Raw genomic sequence first — 23,897 nt, 5'->3', positions numbered from 1 at the left:
AGAGTCATTTATATTATAGCTCTCCTTGCTTTGCCTCAGCTCTGGGTGAGATCTGCTCTGGCTTCCAATAGCTCTTCATCCACAGTCTGACCACATTGAAAAAAATGCTTTTCTTATTAAAGTGAATAAAGTATTATCACTTGAATAGCTTGTAACCGGCAACGGTTAACTCATTGCCTTTACCAGACCAGGGGCTAGGAGAGTGGTCTCGTCTCTCTTTCATTGTACAATCCTCTGGAGTCCAGAATACAGATAATATCCTCTCCTGGGCTTGAAAAGAACGCTTCTCCTTCTTCCTTTCAAGAGGGACTAGCAATCTCTAGGTTTAACATACACATCAGTGATTTTCAAGTTAGATTCCTAGTTCTGCAAAACTCTCAGGCAGTATATGAGGATAAGGAAATCAATGGGAATTTTGCCTATGGGCACACAAGAGGGTCCTCAGCAAGGTTGTATGGGAGACTTCCTGTCTGATCTATTTTAGGACACATACCATTTTGTATCTGAATACAGGACAAAATTAAAAGTGGCATGAAGTGAATCCAAAAGGAAGCAACATCTGGCCATTCAATAACAATAAAGAGTGTGAAAGGAGCGATGGCAATAGGGTACGACGGGAACTGGGATGCACATAAATGAGGCATAGAGGGAGACTCTGCAGATTTTCGACAAACTAAGTGCTCCAAGCTTTCAATGCAGATAAGTCTCCTTTATCAATCCCCTTTTCCCACCCAGGTATAACACCACACTCACATGCCTCTTACAGATTTGCTGATACCTGCAGGAGTGAGCCCTGCTTTAAGGAGCCTCATACAGAAATTATCCACCAAACCCAATTCAGATCTTTGTCACTTATTAAAACAAAGAGAATTCCCCCGAAATCATTTGTTCAAAAGAATTAAGATTGAATTCTTAATCACCACCAAAAAATTACAGGCAATAAACATTCCAAACACTACCAAATCTGTAAATGAGAAATAAAGAGATCCAGCCACATCCCCATTGTCATATAATCCTTCCTCTCTTGCCATCATCCTACTTGGCTTACACTTTCCATCTAGGCTTAGCATTGCCCCTGAAAATATGCAATAATATATGCACAAGTCAAAATTACTAGGAGAATATAAAAATCTTATGCCTATTTAAGGGATCTATTTACAATATACAAGAATACTGCACCATTAATCAATACAAAAAAGGATAGTTATTAGAATGATCACTGATAAGGTCTATAAAATTAGACAAGCTTGCACCATGATATTTGCCACACACTTCATAACACCAGAGAGACCAATTATTTTATTTCTGCTCATAAAAACATTCTTCTATCCAACAGCACTTCATAACATCAGACCTATTGTGCTCTGACAAAACTGAATGTGGCTTGGGACTACATTCCTCTCATAATCTTTACTACCAATGGCAAAGCATGCATCCAGTATCATATTTACGTATACAGACTAAAGCAAGAGGGCAAAGTTAAGGTTGAGTGGGTACTATAAACTGGGTGAGATGATGGTGTAAGAGTAGAGAATATATAAAGGAGCAAATATACCAAAGCAAAGTGTCACTAGATCCTCCCAGCACAACAGATGTAAAACCCGCAGATATATCTCCACTGATACAATGCTCACACCACACAACACCCTTTTCAAGTTCCTCGGGTCCTACAGAGGCCCATCAGAACATGCAGTGTACCTCGTCCAGTGCATTCAATGACCCAACACTACCTATGGATGAAATCGGACAATCACTACACTTGCAAATGAACTCTCAGAGAAAAAAAGGCTAAAAAACAAACACCCTATCAGTGTGAGGGAACACTTTTCACAACGTTAGCACGCCATATCTGACCTCTCAGTCCTCAGCCTCAAAGGAAACCGCCACGCCTTCAAAAGAGAAGCCTGGAAACTTAAATTCATAACTCTGTGGACACTAAAAACCATGGACTTAACAGCGACATTTGTTTTATGGCTCATTACAACAATTTGTAACACACCCTACTGCCTACTAAACCTTAATCGGCCACTTCATTTTAAGCGGTCTCCTGCAGCATGTGTGAACTCAACACCACAGCAAACAACAGAAGATTATATGGCAGGGGTAAATGGCTGGATCCTTTAACTATTTCCAGTATTATTGATGTTTGGGACTTTTCTAAAGGGGTAGACTGCCTTGCCCTCACCCTTCTGTTAAAAAGGTGTAATTTTGGGGGGAAGGTTATGCTGAATCCCACTGAAACACACTCACTTTGGAAGTGTACAGGAAGGTGAAAGGAGGGGATTGACTATAATATGATATTCACATTGGTTTTAAAATTTAACAGAAACTACCAAAGGCTTCCCAAACCATCCAAAAATCAAAGTGGGGAACCTCTGAGTCATTTACTTCAGTAACTAAAAAAAAGTGATTATTTCAGTAGCTGTGGAAATTCCAAGACAAAGTATTAAAGTGAGTTGAAAGATCGACCCCAAAGAACATGAAACGCAAGCTGCAGGAAACCAAAGCCATCAAGAACATAACAGGCTTTCCAAGATATAAGAATAAAGGGCCAGATTCATGCCAGATGTAATTCCACTGACTTCTATTGAGATACACACCAGGGATAAGGCTTCCCTATTTTCTTTATTAGCTGCATCTGTAAGAATTAAGTTTGTCACCTTGTGGCAATATGTAATTTCAGATGTAAGAGAGTAAACTATAATGTACCACATTTTGATTTTATCAACCAGTTCTTTGATTCACTAGCACTATGTCACCGAGATGTAAAAACAGATGCAAAGACATTTTGGGAATTGTTTAGTTCCTATTTCTGAAACTACCCAAAGCTTACAAATACTATTAATTAGTCATGAAATTTGGCTATTAGAGGCACTGCGATTTTATTTTACTTCTGTAATAAAATGCAAATAATTATTTTTTATATTTCATCAGGCAGGCTTTTATTATTATTATTAGTGCTATTATTGAACATTAAAAGGACTTAACACTAGCACGTTAAAGTTAAATTCAACTGGTTGTTGGTAAACCATTGAGTCATTATTTAAACCAGTTGAGACCAAGTGCGCATATGTGACAGTATGTCTGTAGCCTTATATATCCTGGGCTGCAAGCTTGGCAGAGATTATAAACTGAGCAAGTTTAGAGCTAATCAGAACTTGGCTAGGCAACTTCTCATGAAAACCTGAGGTGTTAGGAAAGTGATATTGGTTAATCCATAGATGACACTCTTCTCTCTGATTTAGTACTAAGCCAGTGCCCCCAGAAAATTATGCAAGGGCACCGTTCTGTAGAAGGTACCATCTTTTCCTTCAGCTGGAAAATTGCAGTCCCAACCTCTAATTGTTGTCATGATTACAGAGTGGTCAGAAAAGAATGGGCTCCAGGTGTGGGATTAGACCTAAATTAGGAGAGGAACACACACACACAATATTGGATTGCCAGTCTATTACATTAACATGTATTTACCCTCCTGAACAGAGGTTATGGTGACAAAAGCAGCAACGCAAACACTTCATAAGTTTGACTCCACTGCCAAAATGTCATCAAAACATCTTCAGCCAGAAATTTTCCTTCCTGCTACTTCTCCCAAGTCACTGTTCTCCAAAACGACTGTCTGTCTATTATATGTTTCACCCTTAGACGTAAACTGTCCTTTGATTTCAATGGGAGTTAGGCACCTAAATGCCTTTGAGGATCTGGGACTCAGTCACCACTCTACTCCTATGTTCACGTGACTGCAATTTGTTACATAAGTGAATGTTGCTAGTTAGACATGCTCAGTTCCTGCATATGAAAGGACCTCTGCTCCCATGGTGGAGGTGGTGAAGACTGGTACTTCACCAAAAAGCACCTGCTAATCATACCAACTGGGATGCAAGTGCAGTAACTCTTGACATTCCCAGTTCATCTACTCTATTTACAGTATTAGTTCAAAGGAGGTTTTTCAAAACACAGATGAGAGAGGCACCATTAACCTTCAATGGGAGTTGGACACTGACTATCCTTTGTACCGTTGGAAAGTCCCGCTGAACTCATTTCCTCCTTTTTGTCACAGTGTTAAAAAAATCTCATGGCAATTCCTTTCTTTCCTGGCCATAGTAAGAGTGACAGCCTTCATATTCTAGTCACATTGTAATATGGGTAGTTATAATCCTGCCTAAATCCCCACCCCAACCACCGCCTGTAGTTTCAACTGAATATGGTATTCTTTTGTTCTTTTCATAAACTTGTGCAGTAGTGTATTTCATGCATTGTTAAACAGCCACCATTTTCTACCACAGATGTGGCTGCATTTCAGTGGAGTGTGGAAGGGGAATGAAAGTATACCTTTGTGTATAGTTTGAAACGTTTGTAATATGCTTTCAGATCCTTTGTAATGAAAGGTGCTAAAGAATAGGCTATATTTATTATTACCACCACAGGCTTTGTTTGTGTCTGTAAAATGTCTTGAAGTTAAAGCAAAGACTTGATGCTTCAGACACATTACCAAATTCCTCTAGACTCTAACCAGCTCTCAGAAAGGAGATGGGGGTGGAGAGAACGAAAAGAGAGAGGGTAAAATAATTAATTTGGTAGCTCAAAAGCATAAAATTTTGCATTTTTTTCATATTTATGTTTGTTATGGAAAAGCAATCATCTTAATGACAGTTGAACAAGCTCAAACAAACCATTATGTTTGCACACAGCTGTTAAAAGGTTTTTTTTTTGAGCGGCAAATTACTTTACATTGCTGCCCTTTGGTCTACCCTAGAATTTTGATATTTTCCCATAACATTGTAACACTAGGGGAGAGCCAGATTTAACTACCACTGCATCATTGTGCTCTTTGTTAGTCAGTTCCATGTTGCAACAATAATGGTTTGCAGACATTAACATTTACAGAGACTGAAGGGTGCTTTTTCTGCATAATTGCTTCTCATTTAAAAAAGAAAAGGGGGGGACAGGTTCTGTCTCAAACTGACGATGTTTAGAGATACAGAAAGTTATTGTTCTCATGTTCTTCCTCAAACATAATACATTTCCCCAAAATATAAACCGGGGGCTTTACTCTGTATAGGGATCTTTTGTGATGTAGTCATACTGGAAATTATTTCCTTAGAGCATTTCAAATTCCTCTTATAGTGGTTGTCTTCAAAAATGGATGCACACATTCCATTGTGAAAAAAACAATATAAATAAATGTCAAGCAAAGGGCCCAATCATGCAGTTCTTACACAGGCAAAATGTCCATTGAGGCCTGCCTGCCAGTAGTACTTCTTAGCCCAGGAAATGGGAAATACCAGGATGTTATACATTCTAACTTGGCAGCTCATGTAATTGTTCATATAATTCGTCTGTATTCACTTTTAGCTGTGGTGGATCCAAACTATTGAAGAAATTGGCAAGTTATAAAATCTGTCACTCTAGGCATAACATTTCCACTAGTCTTCCATGGTGCAATCATGGATAAGGAAATTAAACTTCAGTGTAAGCTTCCATTTTGGTTATTGACTGTACAAAATCTTTACCTGTCTGCAAAAATCCCATGTGAGCTAAAGAGAGAAAAGTCAAGGTTTCAGTCTTAACATGAGTCTTGCAAGCAAAAGTTACTTCAGCATGTAATTTAGTTAACCGTGCCTGCCCTGCCGCACACCAGCCGCTCTCATCAGCTGAGCAAAGCCAGGGATTGGAGCGGAGACTTTCTAGCGCTATTGATGTTTCAGGAGGCGAGGGTGACCAGATGACAAGAACAAAATATCAGGACACATTGGGAGGGGGGGCAGCCACAGGCTCAAACCCCACCCTACCCCCACCACCAGGGCCGGCTCTAGGTTTTTTGCTGCCCCAAGCAAAAAAAAAAAAAAAAAAAGCCAGAGTGCTCCCAAAGCAAAATATCGGGACAAATGGCATCCCGATGGTACATCAGTCGGGACACGGGACAAACCTAAATATCGTGATATCTGGTCGCCCAACAGGAGGCAGCCCTTCTCTACGTCAGTATTTGATACATTGCCAAGCATGGTGTTGGGAGCAATGTACTGCTGCAACTGCAGCCTTTACAAAGAGAGAAAACTGAGGTCCTGCCCATTTGGGGTCATTAAAGAGCCTACGGCATTTTTAGCAAGCGTTAGGAGCGTGACTGACGATATCCCTGGCCAGAGTCTGATTTGGGTAACGACTAAGAATGGATGAACGGGCTCAGAGGAATAAGAAATCCATGCATATACCAGATACCAATGCCTCACCCAAAACTCAAACTGAACTACATTCAACCCTTTACATGGGTCTGACATGTCTGGGTAAGAGATCTTGGGGAATGACCGGGAGCAGCAGGGTGTGTTTTGGGGCTCTCTCTGAAGAATTCCTAACTGGTTGAAAATCTTCTTGGGGAACAGCCCAGAGACTAATTATGGCCCCCGCCCCCAACACTGAGTCCACTCTATTTTCAGAGTGCTACCGAGCAGGCCCACTCGCCCCTTGATCCCTTTCCCTCTGGGTGTTTTGGAACAGGCGATAGGCCTGTGGCCACTGCGCTGTATCATGGGGGACTAGTGATTAGCCCATCCACCCTGTTTTTGGCAGGTAGCGAACTGGCTCAGTCCTCATAAGGGACAGGTGATTCGCAGGGGGCTGACACAGTCTTGTACTGTGGCTACTAGATCATTCCATTCAATCATATTGCCACTGGCCCTTCCTATTTTTACTGCTCTGGAAGTGATCATCCCCAAGGACGTGGTTTACTGTCACGTGAGATTAGGGATTTCAGAATACCCCAATGCGCTCTGCTACCAGTCAGTGAAGTTCAACAATGCCGTCAATTTGGGGGGCAGCGTGGATATGCCTTACAGTTGGCAAGCACACAATTATACTTGTTTCTCTGTTTCCTTTTTACATTCTGCCCCACAGCTGACTTCCATGGTGTTGCATGGATATTAAAAGAGGGCAAAATTTGACTTTTTTCCAGAGCTTTCTAATTTTGATGTGAACTTGCCACACAGGATCTTTACTTGAAAAGTTTTTTCCCCACTAATTCCTTGGGAGAAAAACGTTGGTTCAGATAGATCTATGGTGTAAGCAGGAGGGGGGGAAATCAGGGGGTTACCATTTTGAGCCATAGTTTTTGCACTAAAATAGTTCAAAAAATTACTTGAACTTAACTGAAATTTCGTTCCCGATTTAGGTATAACACGAACTAATAGGCTGCAGCTTTTTTTTTTAAAAGAGTCAAGCGGTGATGCCCTGCTCCTTGTTCACCAACGTGACTCCCATTAACTCTACTGAGAGGTATAGAGCAGCATTAAACAACAAATTAACTCATAGATGTCTGGAAGAGGCCACTGTGACAGTACAGCACTAGCTTTTCATAGGCAAATTCATGAGAGCTGAGAGGCCTGAAAAGTTGAGCCCTCCATATATTTGTGTGAGGGGTTTTAAAATTCAGTGGAGACCCTGAACCCAGTTAGAATCCAAACCCAAGTGTATTTGCCTTACCCAGATTTCACTTTTGACCTTTCAAATGCTATTTTCCCCCAGAGATGATCATGGTACAAAAGCACATGACTGGCACCAGATGGGAAAATAAATATCTCCTCAGCTGGCCACGCTGCTCTCACCACATCACCCACCTCTATATTGTCTCTTCTGTTTTTATCTACAAAAGAAATAAATAATTAAGCAGGCTGCTTCAGTTAAACTTATGGTCTCCATCCCAATGTATGCTCTCCATCCCAGACTGGAGCATAAAGCACATTTCACTCTTCACAGTAATGTGCATCCTCATGATGATTTGAAACTGGCCATAATGTTAGTTAGGAAAAAGAAATGGTGTAGATTTTTAGAATGGTTCAGATCTGTAAGTGCTACCTTTCTGAAGGCCAGGCTTAATCCTCAGTCAGCAGATAACATTTTCTCCTTAATAAACATGCTGTCTCCTCTCACTGGGTCCCATCATTGCATGGATTTTTTTCATCTATGGCAGCATTTTGATCTTACTGAAATGGTGACAATTATGGGACCACATTAACCAAGGTCAGAGACTTCTCTGGCCTCACAGTGGAAGTGGTGGGAGCCAGGCTACCAAGCAGCTCCGATGAGTCTCAGACTGGCTGCCTGCCTTAAGATGAATCAAAAGAAATGTTGATCACTCACTCAAAGAGAAAGAAACACTGGCCTGACCAAGATAAGACACTTTATATTTTGCCAGTGGTTTGGGATGTAGGTGCTGAAGTCTAACTAACTCAACTTTCAGCTCTTCTGAATCACATGGGAAGGGCCATATCCTGCACCATCCTATTCATGTGAGTTGTTCCAAAGAGCTTAGTGGGGCAACTCATGAGAGTAGAGGCTTACAGGATTGGACCAAAGTATTTCCGAAACAGAGAAGAACATGATGCCTCTGGCTTTCTTTATGGCTCAGCATATCCTAAGCACCATCTATCTTAAGAAAATGGGATCTACAGAATCTAACCAAATTCTATTGAAGCAGAGTAACTGAGACAAAGTCAAGGGTGATAGCCAAGACTTTTCAGAGCCTGCATGTCTTTACATAAGGCAGAACACTGTAGATATGCTTTCAGAATAATAGGGCCCTAAACATTGCAATAATATAGTTGTTTAGAAAAAACTGGATTTGATGGATGACGTGGTTTGGACCACAAATTTCTGCTGATTGTTGTATGCTTGTAGGGACGTGTATAATAGATAGCAGAAAGGCCTCTTCATTTGTCCTTTGAGAGAGAAATTATATGGCTAACTAAGAAATCCACTATAATGGCACAAAAATGCATTTTGATTTCACCAGCATATGTCAGTATTATTATACTTTTAATATACGCGAAGAAAAGTTAAACCTATATCAACGGACTTCGTATTTTCAGCACCAATTCCCACAGTTCTTAGTAGGCTGACCAGATAGCAAGTGTCAAAAATTGGGACAGGAGGTTGGGGGGTAATAGGTGCCTATGTGAGAAAAGACCCAAAAATCGGGATTGTCCCTATAAAATTGGGACATCTGGTCACCCTAGTTCTTACTCAGGCAAATCTGTTGATGGCATTTCTACCTCCCACATCCATTGATTTCAATGGGAGTTTTACCCAACTAAGGACTGCAGGGTTTAGGTCCAGTATGGGTTTTGGGTATTGTAACTGATGTTTGAAATATAAGGTCCAAGTTATATGAATAATTCCTTAACTCCCTTCTCTTTGTTGTTATAACAGACGAACCAAACTCCTGGAGTTCTCTCTCTGCCACCTCCCCAGGTCTGCCGGAAATAGCTATTTCCCTCGATGACATAATCTCACCATTATCTTCATCACATCTAGCCCCACTTTCTGACCCTTCTCACCAGATAAACCCAGAACCAAGATGGGATATCAAGAGGGAACATGATGTAAGAAAACCAAAGGAGCTTTCATCAAATGGCCACAAAAAGAAAAGGTTAGGAGAGCAAAGAGAAAGGTCAGCAAGTCCGAAAAAGGTAGACAGGACAAAGCATGAAGAGGCTTCTAGGAAAGGATACTCAGAAGGCAAAAAAAAGACCACTAGTGGCGGCAGGCCCACCTCTGAAAGTAAGGCAGTGGGACAGAGTGTTACAATGGAGTCTGGAGCAAGAGAGCATGTATGTGCCAGAATCAACGATGAATATCTTGGGAGATCCAAGAAGCCAGAAGGCAAGAAAGATGGATCTCTCAGTGTGAAAGAAGATCACAGATCTGGAAATACCTCTGAGAAGAAATCAGCTGCAGCTTCTGAACATGTCAAGCTTGATTTAGTTGGTGCTACAAAGACGTACAGTAGCAATAGCTGTAGCTCACATGGAAGTGATATGGACCAGAACAAGAGGGACCCTGATGGGAAACCCAGTGAGTTTCCCAGGAAGGGACATCTCCATTCCATTAACACACGTAGCATCAACAATACAGTTCGGAAGGCAACAGTCTCACCAGGCCCATGGAAAATTCCTGGCTCGGATAAGCTACCTAGTGTACTGAAGTCTGGCACTTCTGCCATGAGCAGATAAATAAGTGAACTGTTGCCCTCTAACTGTTTCACACTGATGCAGAACATACTTCTTAGCTTCTGTCTCACATTGATTTATTTTAATTTATTTTAACTATCACACATATACAGAAAACACTGAAGAATGGAAACATTAATGTGTAATTCCATGACAATATGCACACTGTCTAATAAATTCAAGCAGCATATAGTCAACATGGAGATTTAAAACTGACCCTGAAGTCCCCAGTTCCATTTTAGGGACTTTGGCAGCTATGGAAGAAACCAAAACAAAATAAAGGACAATGTGTCAGAGAAGGACAGTGCAGTGTAGCTTTAGTATTTTTATTCCACTGCATGAAGGACTTGGATTTAGTTCAAACTTTATATCAAGGAACTGGAGCAAGTTAGAGCAATCACAGACTGGAACATCGCCTTAAATAACACTGCACGAAGCAAGCTGAAACTGAGAAAGAATATTTTAACTGAGCTAAGATGTTGTAAATATATTGTTCTCAACATATCTAGACAAGGGTTGAAGGGTTTCTTTGAAACTATACGCCCAGGACACGTCTCCACTGTTAACAATTTGGAATAGTCCACATGATCCCCAGCAGCATAGTTCACTTCATGTGTTGAGTTGGATGAGTTGGGGAATCTAATGGATTTGTTGGTGTGATAGCATTTCTACTGCCATTTTGTGAACAAATCATATTTCTGTACATTGGAAAGGAGTTAGGGTGCAGTTGTAGTTGCAAATTATCCTCAAAAACGATTTACCACAGGTTCCCCTAATATTACAAGTAGCACAGAAACCTCAGTTGGTCAAGCTCAAAACTGAGACTTACAGTTACAAGACCTTTATAATGACAGGATGATTCTTAAAAGAAAAAAAGCTGCAGTTTCCTTAATGAAAGGCCTTTCTTTCCCACAGAAAACAACAATTTTGCTTATCAACAGTGCTATATTTTGTATATCTATACAGACTTTAGTTAAGGCATCTTTAAGTTTTGGCAGATCAGATGCTTTTACTGCACACACTAACACAAATGAGACTTGTTTCCAAGATAAAAGTTCTTAGTTCATTATATTTTCATCAGAGACATTTTCTCTCTCTTTTATTTCCATTTTACTTGTTTCTCTGTCTCAAGTCCACCTTTCTGGGGAAGGATTCCGAATTCCATGGGTCACCATTCTGTCACCAGTAGGTTTCTTGTTTTGCCAAAAAGCTCTGGATAATAATACACACGCTGTTTAAAAAAAATTGATGCTATTTGCAGAAATAGACATCAGTACGCTAGCAAACTCCAATATTCATGTGCTCGGCTCAAGAGTCATATTGAGATCATCATTATCCAAACAGGTCAGCACATAATATATTTCTCAAACATTGCTCTCATTCTCCCCTTAGAAGTGTGTAGGCATGTTTCTTCCTATCAGATTATTTTAAAAGTCTCAAACAAAGGATTTTGCAGCTTTTAAAACTTTTTTTTTTAAGAAAAACTCCATTTATCATATTTTAAAAAGCACAAATCCATGTAGCTGTTGACAATTTTTATTTAATTAAAAGAAAATCTTTATCCCCTGAACTAGAAATCCAATATAATTTGCCATTAATTTATTGAATTGGATTTTGGACAATGCTTTCATAGTGTAGATCCACGCCCCATATCTTATTTTCTATGTGTAAAGAAACAAATCATAAAACATGAAAAACAATTGAGATTATGCTTGCATAAACTCTAATTTGCACAGTTCACAGCTACTCCTTGTGCAGTAAATTGCTTTATGCGGCTGTAATCAATAACCTGTGAAGACAGCACATCATCTAAACCCCATTCCAAATAATATTTCTGTGTAGTGTTAGCTGTGAATTTACCCTGTACAGCTCGATCTCTATAAATATAATTCCATGTATTAATAGTCACAGAAAGGCTGTAAGTGAGCAACTATTTTTATGAAATGCACCACTATGGATAAATTAACTTTTACAGAAATCTTGTTTACTGTATGATAATCTAAACCACTGTCAAATAAAATATATATATCCAAAAAATCTTTTTTCAGCTGTACATATTGTGCATTAATTTTGAGTGGTTTTTAAGTGGGCTACCAAGAAATAAATGTTTGCATGCACTGGACTGGAAATAACACACAGTTTCATTATGCAAAAGATATTGCCATGTTGATTTCTGATTCAGAGGAAGAATACAATTTCTGAATTAAAATGCAGGCAGCCAGTACAGATACCAGAAAGAAAATGTATTTCGTATGTCTATATTTAGAAACAGCAAAAGCTCAGCAAACGCCCCTCCCCCTTAAAAAAAAACACCTGAACTCTCCCTTCCCCTTCCCCCCCAATCATGAGATACAGAGATGGTCAGCCCCACAGCACTGGAAGTCATCGTTTGTGCTTATCTAGTGTGAACAATTGGAATTTGGCAGTCTGAGCATTCTAAAGGTTTGCTCTCCAGAGTGGATTGTGGGGCATGATTTAAGTACCAAGTTACCTGATAGAAACAGTCTATCAGAATATATCAAGAAACGTCAGAGAGTAATTTTGTTGTATTGAATGGATTTAGGACACAAGAATGTACGTTATGGGGGCCTTCTCCTGCTCCTATTGAGCTGAATGGAAAAACTCCTGTTAAATTCCGTGGGCACAAGATTCGGCCAGGAGTATTATGTAATTTGCTAACTCGTGACACTTTAGAATCATGGACACTAATAACTAGAGTTGATGGGGAAACTGAGTTGATTCCTACAGATACGACATTTTGAAACAAAATGACAATTTTTGTTCCATTTTATCTTAAAATGTTGTTTCATGTAGATGTTTGGAATCTGGAAAATTTCAGTTTTCCATTTTCAGTATTTGGATTTTTGGCAGGGGCAGAACTCCCCTCCCCTTCTTGCCTTTGGACCCTTTTTTCCATTGGTAAAAGACAGAGGTCACTGTTTAGCAACTGTTTCCCAACTTTGTCTAACTGGAAAACAAGCAAACAAATGAGAACAAGTGGGCTTTTTTTCCACGTTCCCCACATTTTAAAAGTTTTTCTTACCTGTTCCATGGAGGGGTCGGGGGGAAGAAGGGGGAGGTCTAATAAAGGAGGGGAATACAGAAACCAAAAATGAAAACTTGATTTTTTTCAGGGGGGGGGTTTAAAAAAAATCAGAATTTTAAGTTGAAGCAAAACAAAAATTTTGTTTGTTTCAAATGGCCATTCAAAATTAAACAAAACTGTTTTGTTCTGAAATTTCCGGAAGGAAAAATCAGAATTTTTCATTTAAATTACAGTTTGCCTGGAAAAAAAATCTTTTCAATTAAACCTCATTTGTCAAAAGGAAAATTTTCCACATGAAAATTTCCCACCAGTTGTACTAATAACTTTGTTGTTTGTTACTGTTACAATACCTAGCAAAACAAATACACCATGGCTTTAGAACTCTGGATGTAAGTGGAACTCTCTATCATTCCCATGTCTAGATTGGTGAATAAGGGTGTGATTCAAATCCTACTGAAGTCAATGAGAATTCTTCCATTGACTTCAAAGCAGTTTGTAACAGATTCTAAATTTACAGGACTGAGTGTTTCCCTCACTTTTACATACTCATTGCATTTTCTGTTAGCAATGATACACAGCAAGATACGTTTCCCAAGGGGTTGTTTTACTTCCAGAGAAATTAGAATTCACCTGGTTTTTGGACTCCTCTTATAATACCACCTACATCATCATGTTATCACTCAGAAGCATATTGCCCTTAGTGTTGTTTTTGCTTACGCATCGTTTGATACCAATCTAGTAACACGGGAGATTGAATAGTTACACGGATTTTCCAAAATTGCAGCATGTAACATAATTGGCTGTACACTGAGAAACAGGTCCTTCACAGCAGAGCCTATTGTTATAGCCATGTGGCATGCATGTGATCAGGAAAAACAGATTTGGGGGGAGGATTTTGGCCAAATTAGCACTTTCTCCCTACAACTGTAACATTGCTGTGAGGAGCTTAGCAGCATGAGGCATATTCTGTTTGTCTCTTCACTTGATCAATGGCTGATATTTGGATGGACAGAGGAAGTCTTATTAAAATGCTAACTATGTTATTAAGGAGAAATGACCTAGGAGCAGGTTTAACTATTGTTTATACAGCGCTCAGAGTGTTTGTGGTGTTCAAGGTCTGATGTAATGAGCTGCAGACAGGCAGACGTTTTATACAGATCAGCTGGGCTTGGTAAGGTAACAGCTGCATCTGCTCACCAGTCATGCACCATTTCTCTGCCTGGTTCCACACCAATACAGATCTGACAGGGACAATGGAAATTAGAGCCTGGGCTCTTGCTGGGCATGCCCTGGATGGGGCATTACAGGTTGGGTGTCACACGGACAAATAAGGAAACAAAGTGTTGGCCAGAGGCATTTACATTCAAACAAGCTTGATAGAAACCCAGAAAAATCCCTCAAGCTGCACAGTCTTTTCAGCTGATGTCTTTTCTTTTAGTGCTTGTGAATGGTGCTCAACAGATGGCCAGGGAGACTGACAGTCTCTGTTACTTACAGGACAAATACGTATGGGCAAAGGCACTGCAGGTTTCCCCACAATGTCCACCCCATTTCAATCCTGAACAGGAGGGGCCACCTGTAGAGGTGCGAGTCCCTTTAGTGCTGACTGTAGAAATGATTGGGCAATGTAAATATTTGTCCAATGGGAACTGGCCTGACACCAACTACCCAGCTCATAATACATAGGTCTAACCATGGCCCCTTTTCTCTTCTCGCATTCACCACTAAACCAATTGAATGTGCCATCTACACCATTGTCCTGAGTTCCTCTCTTTCAGCTCCAGCCTGAAGCCCATTCAGTCTGGTTTCATCGTCTCCATTCCACTGTGAAAGTTAAGAACTTTGCATCGGAAGCTGCCCCAAGTACTCACACCCTAGTAGCATTATTTGACTTCTCAATAATGGAACCATTATGTATTCACAGGGCTGAGATTAAATGCTCAGTTACCTTTATCATTAACACAGCTATAGAGTCCAGGGTTTTTTTTTTGTATACCAATACTCTTGTGTCTGGCTCATTTATTCATGTTTTACTTAGAAGTGTTCTTCTGACTTGGTCAGTTTTGTGAGACCTACTGGCTCTTCCATTGTCATGCACCAGCTGAGAAGGTGATGCTCCTGTAGTTATGTATTCGGCAGCCATGCTTTTTTGTCCATTGTTCCCTGCTATACATACCATAGGTAGGACTATAGTACTTACACAGAACTATCATCACCACACAAGTAGTGCTAGTTTGCCGAAGTAAATGCACTATTACCAAGGACTTCCTGGAAGTGAGTAATTATTCTGGATTTACATCAGTGCAGGAGATTGGAATTTGATCCAGTCCCCTGAGTAGTATCATTAAGTACTGCATCTACATTTGTTTTAATAAGCATCATGTACTATATATTTTATGAAGGTTGAGACCAAGTCTTTGAAGGTTGAGACCTTTGTCTTCACAGCTAGCCCTTTCCAGGTTACATTTCAGTTGGAAGTAGCAACCAATATAATAGTTCTTCATGCTACCAGTAACACCATATTGTGCTTATAGAACTTTTAATCTTCAACGCAATAAACTCCAACAAGACTCTGCTGAGTTAAGCTGGTATTATGATCCCCATTTTACAGATGGGGAAACTGAGGCTGGGAGGTTAAAGTTGCAAAGGGCCAGAGTGCGTCTGTGGCAGTGTCAGGATCAGAACTCATAATTTTGTGGTTTTCAATCCTGAGCGCAAGCCATAGCTCCCGCTAAGAAGTTGCCATTCCGTATTTAGGACTGCCTCATCTGCGGCTGTGGCCACCTATCTTCTCTGCCCCATTGCCCTCTACTCTGTACAATGAGCTAAATACAGTGAGCCAGCTGGACAATTAATTGCTACTCCCAAGGTTTGGACTGCACTCCAGATGCTGGACTGATGTCAAACAGTAGCACAGGTCAAGGATTTTTCCTGTGGTCTGCTCCCACAACCACTCCAAGCACAGAAGTCCCATGGATTCCATTGGGAATTCTATGCATGGAAGGCTTGCAGGGTCAGGCTTTTAGAATGGTCATAACTCCTGATAGTTTATTATCACTTCTTTCTAGGAACCATAGCCACGATTCACTGGCATCATGGTGCCTGCTCCAGTTTCCTGAAAGGTCAGTCAGATCTGAATGTGCAATGCTTTGAATTGGAAGAGGCGGGGGGGAAGAGGGGTTACTTACCTTGTACAGTAATTGGAGTTCTTTGAGATGCTCGACTCCTCTGGGTACGCCACTTCAGGTCTGCATGTGCCCTTGTGCCTCCAATCAGAGATTTTCAGCAGCCCCTGTTTTGGTCCACACATGCGCCCTAGCTATCCTCGTGCCCTTACTGAGAGTATATAGGGCTTCAACAGACAAAGCACCCTTGGTTCCTTCTACACCACGCAGATGAGCCTCTGAAGCAGCAGGCGGGGGCCGAGGAGTGGCAGGTGCTGCTGGAGATCCCATAAGAACAAACATCTCAAAGAGCTCCAGTTACTGTACAAGGTAAGTAACCTCTCCTTCTTTTTCAAGTAATATCCCTGTGGGTTCTCCAGGGGACTCCCAATCAGTATTCTTCACAGGAGGAGGGGGCTTCAGAGTAGGATCTGAAACTGACTGCAGAACAGCAGACCCAAATGCAGCATTCACTCGGGATGCATGCACCAAAGCATAGTGTCTTGAGAATGTGTGGCTGGAAGCCAATGTGAGGGTGTTGCAGATTTCTGTGATATAGGTGCCCATCAGTAGGGCAACAGTGGTGGACTGAGAGCTGGTGGAATAATCTATTAACTTTTGCATTTCATGGGACATCAGCAGCTTCATAGCAGGAGAGGGTACAACTGGAAACCCATTTGGAAAGTCTCTGGATGGGCACACGTGTGAATTTAACTCTGTCCACAAAGGGAACCACTCATTGAGGAGAAGCCTTCAAGGGTCTAGGTCTGTCCAAATAGAAAGTGAAGGCTCTCCTAATGTCCAAGGTGTGAAGGACAGCATCCCCCTTAGATCAATGAGATTTACAGTGAAAAAGAGGATGATGACTAGTCTGAAATACGAAAATCTGAGGTGCCTTTGGGTAAGAACTGGAAATGTGGTCAGAGGGATACTTTATCTTTAAAGAAAACAATAAAAAACCTGGCAGTGGTTTGGATTTAAGTAATTTGGACTTAAGTAATCGAATTTGTCAGAGTAAGAAAATGGTCTTCTGCTAGGTAAGCTCTAGCTGTTGTAGCATCTGGGATGGCCCCTAATAACTCTATTTGCTGACCAGATAAGAGAGAAAGGACCTCTTGGTGTTGAGCTGAAGTCCTAGCAAGCTGAATAGGGTTGTAGCTCTCTTGATGGCAACTTGGACCTCAATGTAAAAACATCCCTTCAGTAGCCAATTATTGAGGTAGGGGAAGACAAAACTGGGCAGCAACTACTGCCAGAACCTTTGGAAACACCATGGGTGCAGTAGAAAGCTGAAGAGAAACATTTGTATTGAAAGTGGACTTGACCAATGACAAATCATCAAGAAACAACTTGTGAGAATACATCAAGGGTTGCAAACCAATCCTTCGGATCTAGACATGGTATAATAGCTTCAAATGTTATCATCCTGAACTTCTGACAAATGTATTCAGCATCCTGAGATCTAGGGCTGGGTCTCCATCCATGCTTCTTTTTGGGAACCCTTTCCCTCTTTCATGGGGGGACCTGGTTCCATAGCTTCTATTTAGAGAAGGGACAGAGCTTCTTTCCTCAGCAGAGGTTTGTGAGGTGTGTCCCTGAAAAGGGACAGGACAGGAACATGGGAGAAGTGCATGGAATGGAAATGGATGGAGTAGCACAATGTTATAACGTCCAGAACCCCTTGTCAGAAGTAATCTGCTCCCATAAGGTATGAAAATGGGAGAGATGATCTCCAAAAGATGGAAAGCTGTGGGCAGGATAATGCAGGTTGAAATCCAAAAGGTGGGCATGTTCATGGGATCTCCAACCAAAATATCAAAATGAACACTGAGCTGATGAGGACAGTTGCATTGACACAGGTGGAGCAGCTGAAGTTTTCCACTTTTGCACCCTGCTTTTCTTTTTACGAGGGTCCAATGATCTGTAGTATGTAAATAATTGAGATGGGGAGGTCTTTGTGTCATCTGTGATCTACTAAATCTCCTCTTGTTTGCAGATGTATACATTCCAGGTGAGTGAAGGGTTGTCCTTAAATTTTTAAGAGAGTGCTAGGACTCATCTGTGGACTTACTAAACAGCTTGAGTCCATCAAATGAAAGGTCCTTGACCATGCCCTGAACCTCTCTTGGGATTCCCAAGTACTGAAACCAAGAGGCTCTGTGCATTACAAAAGACATAGAAATGGAACGATTTGCCCTGCCAGTTGTGCCAAGGAAAACTTGCACTGCTGTTCTCGCCAAGAGCTAATCTTCAACAATGATGGCCTGAGTCTGTTCCCTCTGCTTCTGGGGCTGATGTTCAACAAAAGAGTTAAATTTGTTATAGCAAGAAGTGCATGGTAACTAGCAATTCTGAATTGCAGAATGACAGATGCAGCTGAAGAGGTCTACACATTCTGGTCCTTATCGTGTGGGGCAGTTTTTGAATGATGTTGCCTATTGTGTTTGTTCACTGTTTCCACAACCAAAGATTAGGCACTGAACCTCTAGATGAACCCTAGAGAGGGGGGTGGGCTTCATCCCAAGCTGCCAGCTTCATCCCAAGCTCCAGGCTAAGCTGCAACTTCAAAGCACTCTCTAGTGCTTCAGCATGAGCGCCACTAACCCAACCCAGGCTGAGAGGCTGGCTCCTGCAGGCTTGTAAGCATACCCAAAATGTCCCTTGAAGAGAAAGCTCCAGGGCACTCAGGGCAAGGTTGATCAAAACAACCTTGACTAGAAATGTTGGACTCCAAAGAGCTGTAGTTTCTATAGACTACAGGAGAGGCAACCAAAGGTCGAGTAGAAGATTGTCTGATATGTCCTGTGGGTAACGGGAAACCATTTGCTACAAGCAAGTGATGTGGTACTGAGAATCTTCTCACACTCAGTAAAGGAGATTCAGGTTCATCACCATAGACAAGCAGGTCTTTGGATCATTTGTATTCCTGCAGGACTGAGTGGACCTGCATAGAAGCCTGATGAGTCTGAGCAGTAGGAGCCTGGGGTACTGAGGACAGTGCAGAGTGCATTGGTACAGACTGACTGGTAGATCTGGCTACCGTAGATATCTCTGAAGGTCAATGTCAGTAGTATTTTCAGCATCTCTGGAGTCCTTAACACCTCGATAATCCTCAGATGGTACCGAGGAATGCTTTGCTACTGAGCAATGGGTAGTAGAGGGTTTGGCTGTACTTATGGGTTTCGATGCAGATATACCCTTTATAGTGAAAAGAAAAGGAGTACTTGTGGCACCTGAGAGACTAATAAATTTATTTGAGCATAAGCTTTCGTGAGCTACAGCTCACTTCATCGGATGCATTCCTAATGGTTTGTAGAAAGTGGTGTTGGAGAGCTGCCTAGCAGCCTCTTGTTCATATTCTGACCTATTCATGGTGACGACAGCACCTCCTTTGTCAGCCTTATTGATTATGATGTCAGAGTTGTTTCTGAGACTGTGGATGGCATTGTGTTCTGCACGGCTGAGGTTATGGGGCAAGTGATGCTGCTTTTCCACAATTTCAGCCCATGCATGTCGGCAGAAGCACTCTATGTAGAAGTGCAGTCTGTTGTTTCGACCTTCAGGAGGGTCCAACCAGAATGCTTCTTTTTGTAGTCTTGGTAGGAAGGTCTCTTAGTATGTTGTTCAGAGGTGTGTTGGAAATATTCCTTCAGTCGGAGACGTCGAAAATAGGATTCTAGGTCACCATAGAACTGTATCTTGTTCATAGGGGTGAAGGGGCAGAAGGAGAGGCCCTGAGATAGGACAGATTCTTCTGCTGGGCTAAGAGTATAATTCGATAAATTAACAATATTGCTGGGTGGATTAAGGGAACCACTGTTGTGGCCCCTTGTGGCATGTAGTACTTTAGATAGTTTAGTGTCCTTTTTCTTTTGTAGAGAAGCAAAGTGTGTATTGTAAATGGCTTGTCTAGTTTTTGTAAAGTCCAGCCACGAGGAAGTTTGTGTGGAAGTGAGCTGTAGCTCATGAAAGCTTATGCTCAAATAAATTTGTTAGTCTTTAAGGTGCCACAAGTCCTCCTTTTCTTTTTGCGAATACAGACTAACACAACTGCTACTCTGAAACCTTTATAGTGAGACCACTTGGGCCTTCAGCAGCACCCTTCATGGGCATGAGGGCTCCAGTATGGCATGTTTCTTGTGGCCAAGTTAATTCAGAGGAGATTTAGGACTCCTTTTGCAAAAGATTGGGTGTATCACTCACAGATCTCTCTCACGATGATCTAGAAGGTAATTGAGTTGCAGAAGTCAAGGAGATACTGTGGTCACTTGAAGACATCTGCACGGAAGGGTCTCAAGGTGTGAATCTGATGCAGGTCAGAGAGAATGCTCCAACATTAGGAGACAAAGCTTTACCTCTCTCTCTCTCCTAGAACAGCTCTTGAGTCCTGTGCAAATCTTGGACTTGGATGGCACATGAGTATCTCCCGGACAGTGGATACACTGTGAACGGCTGTCACTAACTGCGGTGGAATCCCAGCAAGTAAAGCAACACGTAAATCCTGAGTATTTAAGCATATCACAAGGAAAAAAAGCTCCTTCAGGGAAAAAGAGGTCCCCTGAAAAAGGGGGTGTGGGAGGCAAAGCCTCCCAACACACACACACACAGAATAAAACTAAACTATTAAAAATAAAAAACAGTTAAACTAGTCTGTTAGGACCAGGTAAACTAAAGAATAAGTAAACAGAGAAACTGGTAGCTGGCTAAATAAGCTGGCACCACTGACTGCTCCATCTCAGGTCATAGGCAGTTGACATGGAACTGAGGTTGCTTCATGCATCACAGCCCTGTATACTGTTGGTATGGGGCACAAAGATAGCTGTGGCATATGTGTGGACGGAATATGCACTGCCGCTGAAAATTTCCGATCGAAGGAGCGTGGGCAACTGGCACACCCATAGGAACGTTACTTGAAGAAGAATGTGAACTTTAGGAGCACAAATATGTCACAATGCACCAAAGCAGCAAATAGGTACTAATATGCTGACAGATAGTTTGTGATGGTGCCATATATTTATATACTGTATTGGAAAATACTCTATGTCCTCAGAATATTATATTTGCATAATATGTACCTATGTTCTTCCCCTCTTCAGGCACCTCTGCTTTTCACTGTGATGTGTGTTAAAATGGACTCCTGACAACATTTCAGCAGTTTGCCACTATGGGTATGTTATAAAATGTTTATTTCTACCAGACCACATGTGGCCTCTCTTAGAAAAAATATCCTGGCCCTGAATCATTACAGATTTTTTTCCTTACATTATTTTTTGTGTGGATCCCATGAGCCCAAGCACTTGCTCTCTGGCTTTAATAGATGGAGTATCTTGCCAACTTTAATCACTTCAAAGCTTTTGGGCTGTTAATTTCCTTCATTTTTTAGTGAATGCTGCAGGTTCTAAATATTTGTGTCATTTTTTATTAGCATCATTATTTTATTTAGAAAAGCTTTTCTAAAAAGATTATTCCGATTATTTTAAAAACTAAGTCCAAGTTTCTCAAGGAAGTAGGGGCAGTGACCTTTCCATTCACGTCCCAGAGATTATGGGGAACACCAGCTGAGGGGGTCTCCTTTACTCCCTGGGAGATGTAGGTGCAACTGCACTTATACTCCACTGCCCACCTGGCATCAGAGTTACACATAGGGGTAATAAGAAGGCGCTTGGCTGGCCTTCCCAAGACATGAAGAAGAGGATCTATATACACCCAGCCAGCATTGACAGAACCAATAGATAAACTGCTGCACAAGTGTAAGAAACCATGACAATCGGCACAAACAGGCCAGTTCTGCCCCCACTAAAGTCAACAGGTGTTTTGTCACCGACTTCTATATGAGCAGAATCAAGCCTGAAATACTGCCAGATGGAAATCTGATTGGTTGTCTACCATGAATACTAATATATGATCGCATTTGTCATGGGTTAACAATATGCTTTGGCACATCACAAAGACATTCTCCATTCAGAAGGGAACACAAGTAACTAATTAAATATAAAACCCTTCATAAAAACAATGAGGAATTCTTTAAACCTCTTCTGGCAAGCAAGAGCAATGCCTGGATAGCTACACCACAGCTGAATCTCTCTAGTGCCTTGATGTTATGAGTTCAAAAAGGCCTGTTAGGGTCACAAACATAGGTGACAGCCAGTGTTCCTTGTAAATGGCTGCGCTGCAATCGTCTATATAATACGCAGGTCAGAAACTATGCTGCTCAAATATCCTCTCTGCAGCCCTGGGCCACTTAAAACCCTGCTCTGCTCGCCCCATCCTATGACAGGGCACGTGTGACCCCATCTCCTCGCTGCGGCGGGTGGAAATGATTCCCACGCTGGGGTCAGCATGAGGAGGTGGTGGCTCTGGGTCGCCCCTGTCATAAATATAAAGGGAAGGGTAAACCCCTTTGAAATCCCTCCTGGCCAGGGGAAAGCTCCTCTCACCTGTAAAGGGTTAAGAAGCTAAAGGTAACCTCGCTGGCACCTGACCAAAATGACCAATGAGGAGACAAGATACTTTCAAAAGCTGGGAGGAGGGAGAGAAACAAAGGGTCTGTGTGTCTGTCTGTATGCTGGGTCTTGGCAGGTGATAGACCAGGAATGGAGTCTTAGAACTTTTAGTAAGTAATCTAGCTAGGTATGTGTTAGATTATGATTTCTTTAAATGGCTGAGAAAAGAATTGTGCTGAATAGAATAATTATTTCTATCTGTGTATCTTTTTTGTAACTTAAGGTTTTGCCTAGAGGGGTTCTCTATGTTTTTGAATCTAATTACCCTGTAAGATATCTACCATCCTGATTTTACAGGGGGGATTTCTTTATTTCTATTTACTTCTATTTTTTATTAAAAGTCTTCTTGTAAAAAACTGAATGCTTTTTCATTGTTCTCAGATCCAAGGGTTTGGGTCTGTGGTCACCTATGCAAATTGGTGAGGCTTTTTATCCAACATTTCCCAGGAAAGGGGGGGTGCAAGTGTTGGGAGGATTGTTCATTGTTCTTAAGATCCAAGGGTCTGGGGCTGTAGTCACCTAGGCAAATTGGTGAGGCTTTTTACCAAACCTTGTCCAGGAAGTGGGGTGCAGGGTTTTGAGAAGTATTTTTGGGGGAAGGACGCGTCCAAACAGCTCTTCCCCAGTAACCAGTATTAGTTTGGTGGTGGTAGCGGCCAGTCCAAGGACAACGGGTGGAATATTTTGTACCTTGGGGAAGTTTTGACCTAAGCTGGTAAAGATAAGCTTAGGAGGTTTTTCATGCAGGTCCCCACATCTGTACCCTAGAGTTCAGAGTGGGGGAGGAACCTTGACAGCCCCATGTGCAGGAGCTCAGGGGAGGGGCCCGGCTGGACACTGCAGTGTTGGCTGGGTCAGTGGAAGCTGCAGAGTTGCAGCCTGATGGGGCCAAAGCACCAACAGCCCACCCCCGACAATTGCTTTCAAAGGACATGGGGATTGCTGCTGCTGAGAGGCAACGCAGGGGGGAGCTGCAGCCATGGCCCCTTCAGCAGCCTGGCAGAGGTGTGATCTGACACCCACCCCCATCCCTGCACAGAATCCTGGCCAGGCTCCTCATTCTGCAAATGGCAGGGACAGGGTCTACAGGGACTAGTGTCTGAGACTAGTGAGGAGCAACCCTGGAGCAGCATGCCTCCCCCTGCACGTCCCTGACCTCCCCACCACACACACACACCCTTCACAC

At 41.8% G+C, this 23,897-nt stretch overlaps 1 protein-coding gene across 7 annotated transcripts in view; it reads left to right on the top strand.

The window, feature by feature from the left end:
* Positions 1-11,497, top strand: part of MAGI2 (membrane associated guanylate kinase, WW and PDZ domain containing 2) — a 1,196,373-nt gene extending 1,184,876 nt beyond the window's left edge. For all 7 annotated transcript variants that reach the window (XM_084630708.1, XM_084630707.1, XM_084630706.1 and 4 more), the window contains one exon: positions 9,199-11,497. In XM_084630708.1, coding sequence (XP_084486834.1) covers positions 9,199-10,001 — 803 coding nt within the window. In that variant the 3' untranslated portion in view covers positions 10,002-11,497. The remainder of the gene's footprint in view (positions 1-9,198) is intronic.
* Positions 11,498-23,897: the final 12,400 nt, after the last annotated feature.

This window comes from Lepidochelys olivacea (assembly GCF_965140295.1).
Source record: "Lepidochelys olivacea isolate rLepOli2 genome assembly, chromosome: 1".
In the NCBI taxonomy this organism is placed as follows: domain Eukaryota; kingdom Metazoa; phylum Chordata; order Testudines; family Cheloniidae; genus Lepidochelys; species Lepidochelys olivacea.
Note: the sequence above shows the minus strand (reverse complement) of the source record. Positions and strands in the feature narration are given on the sequence as shown.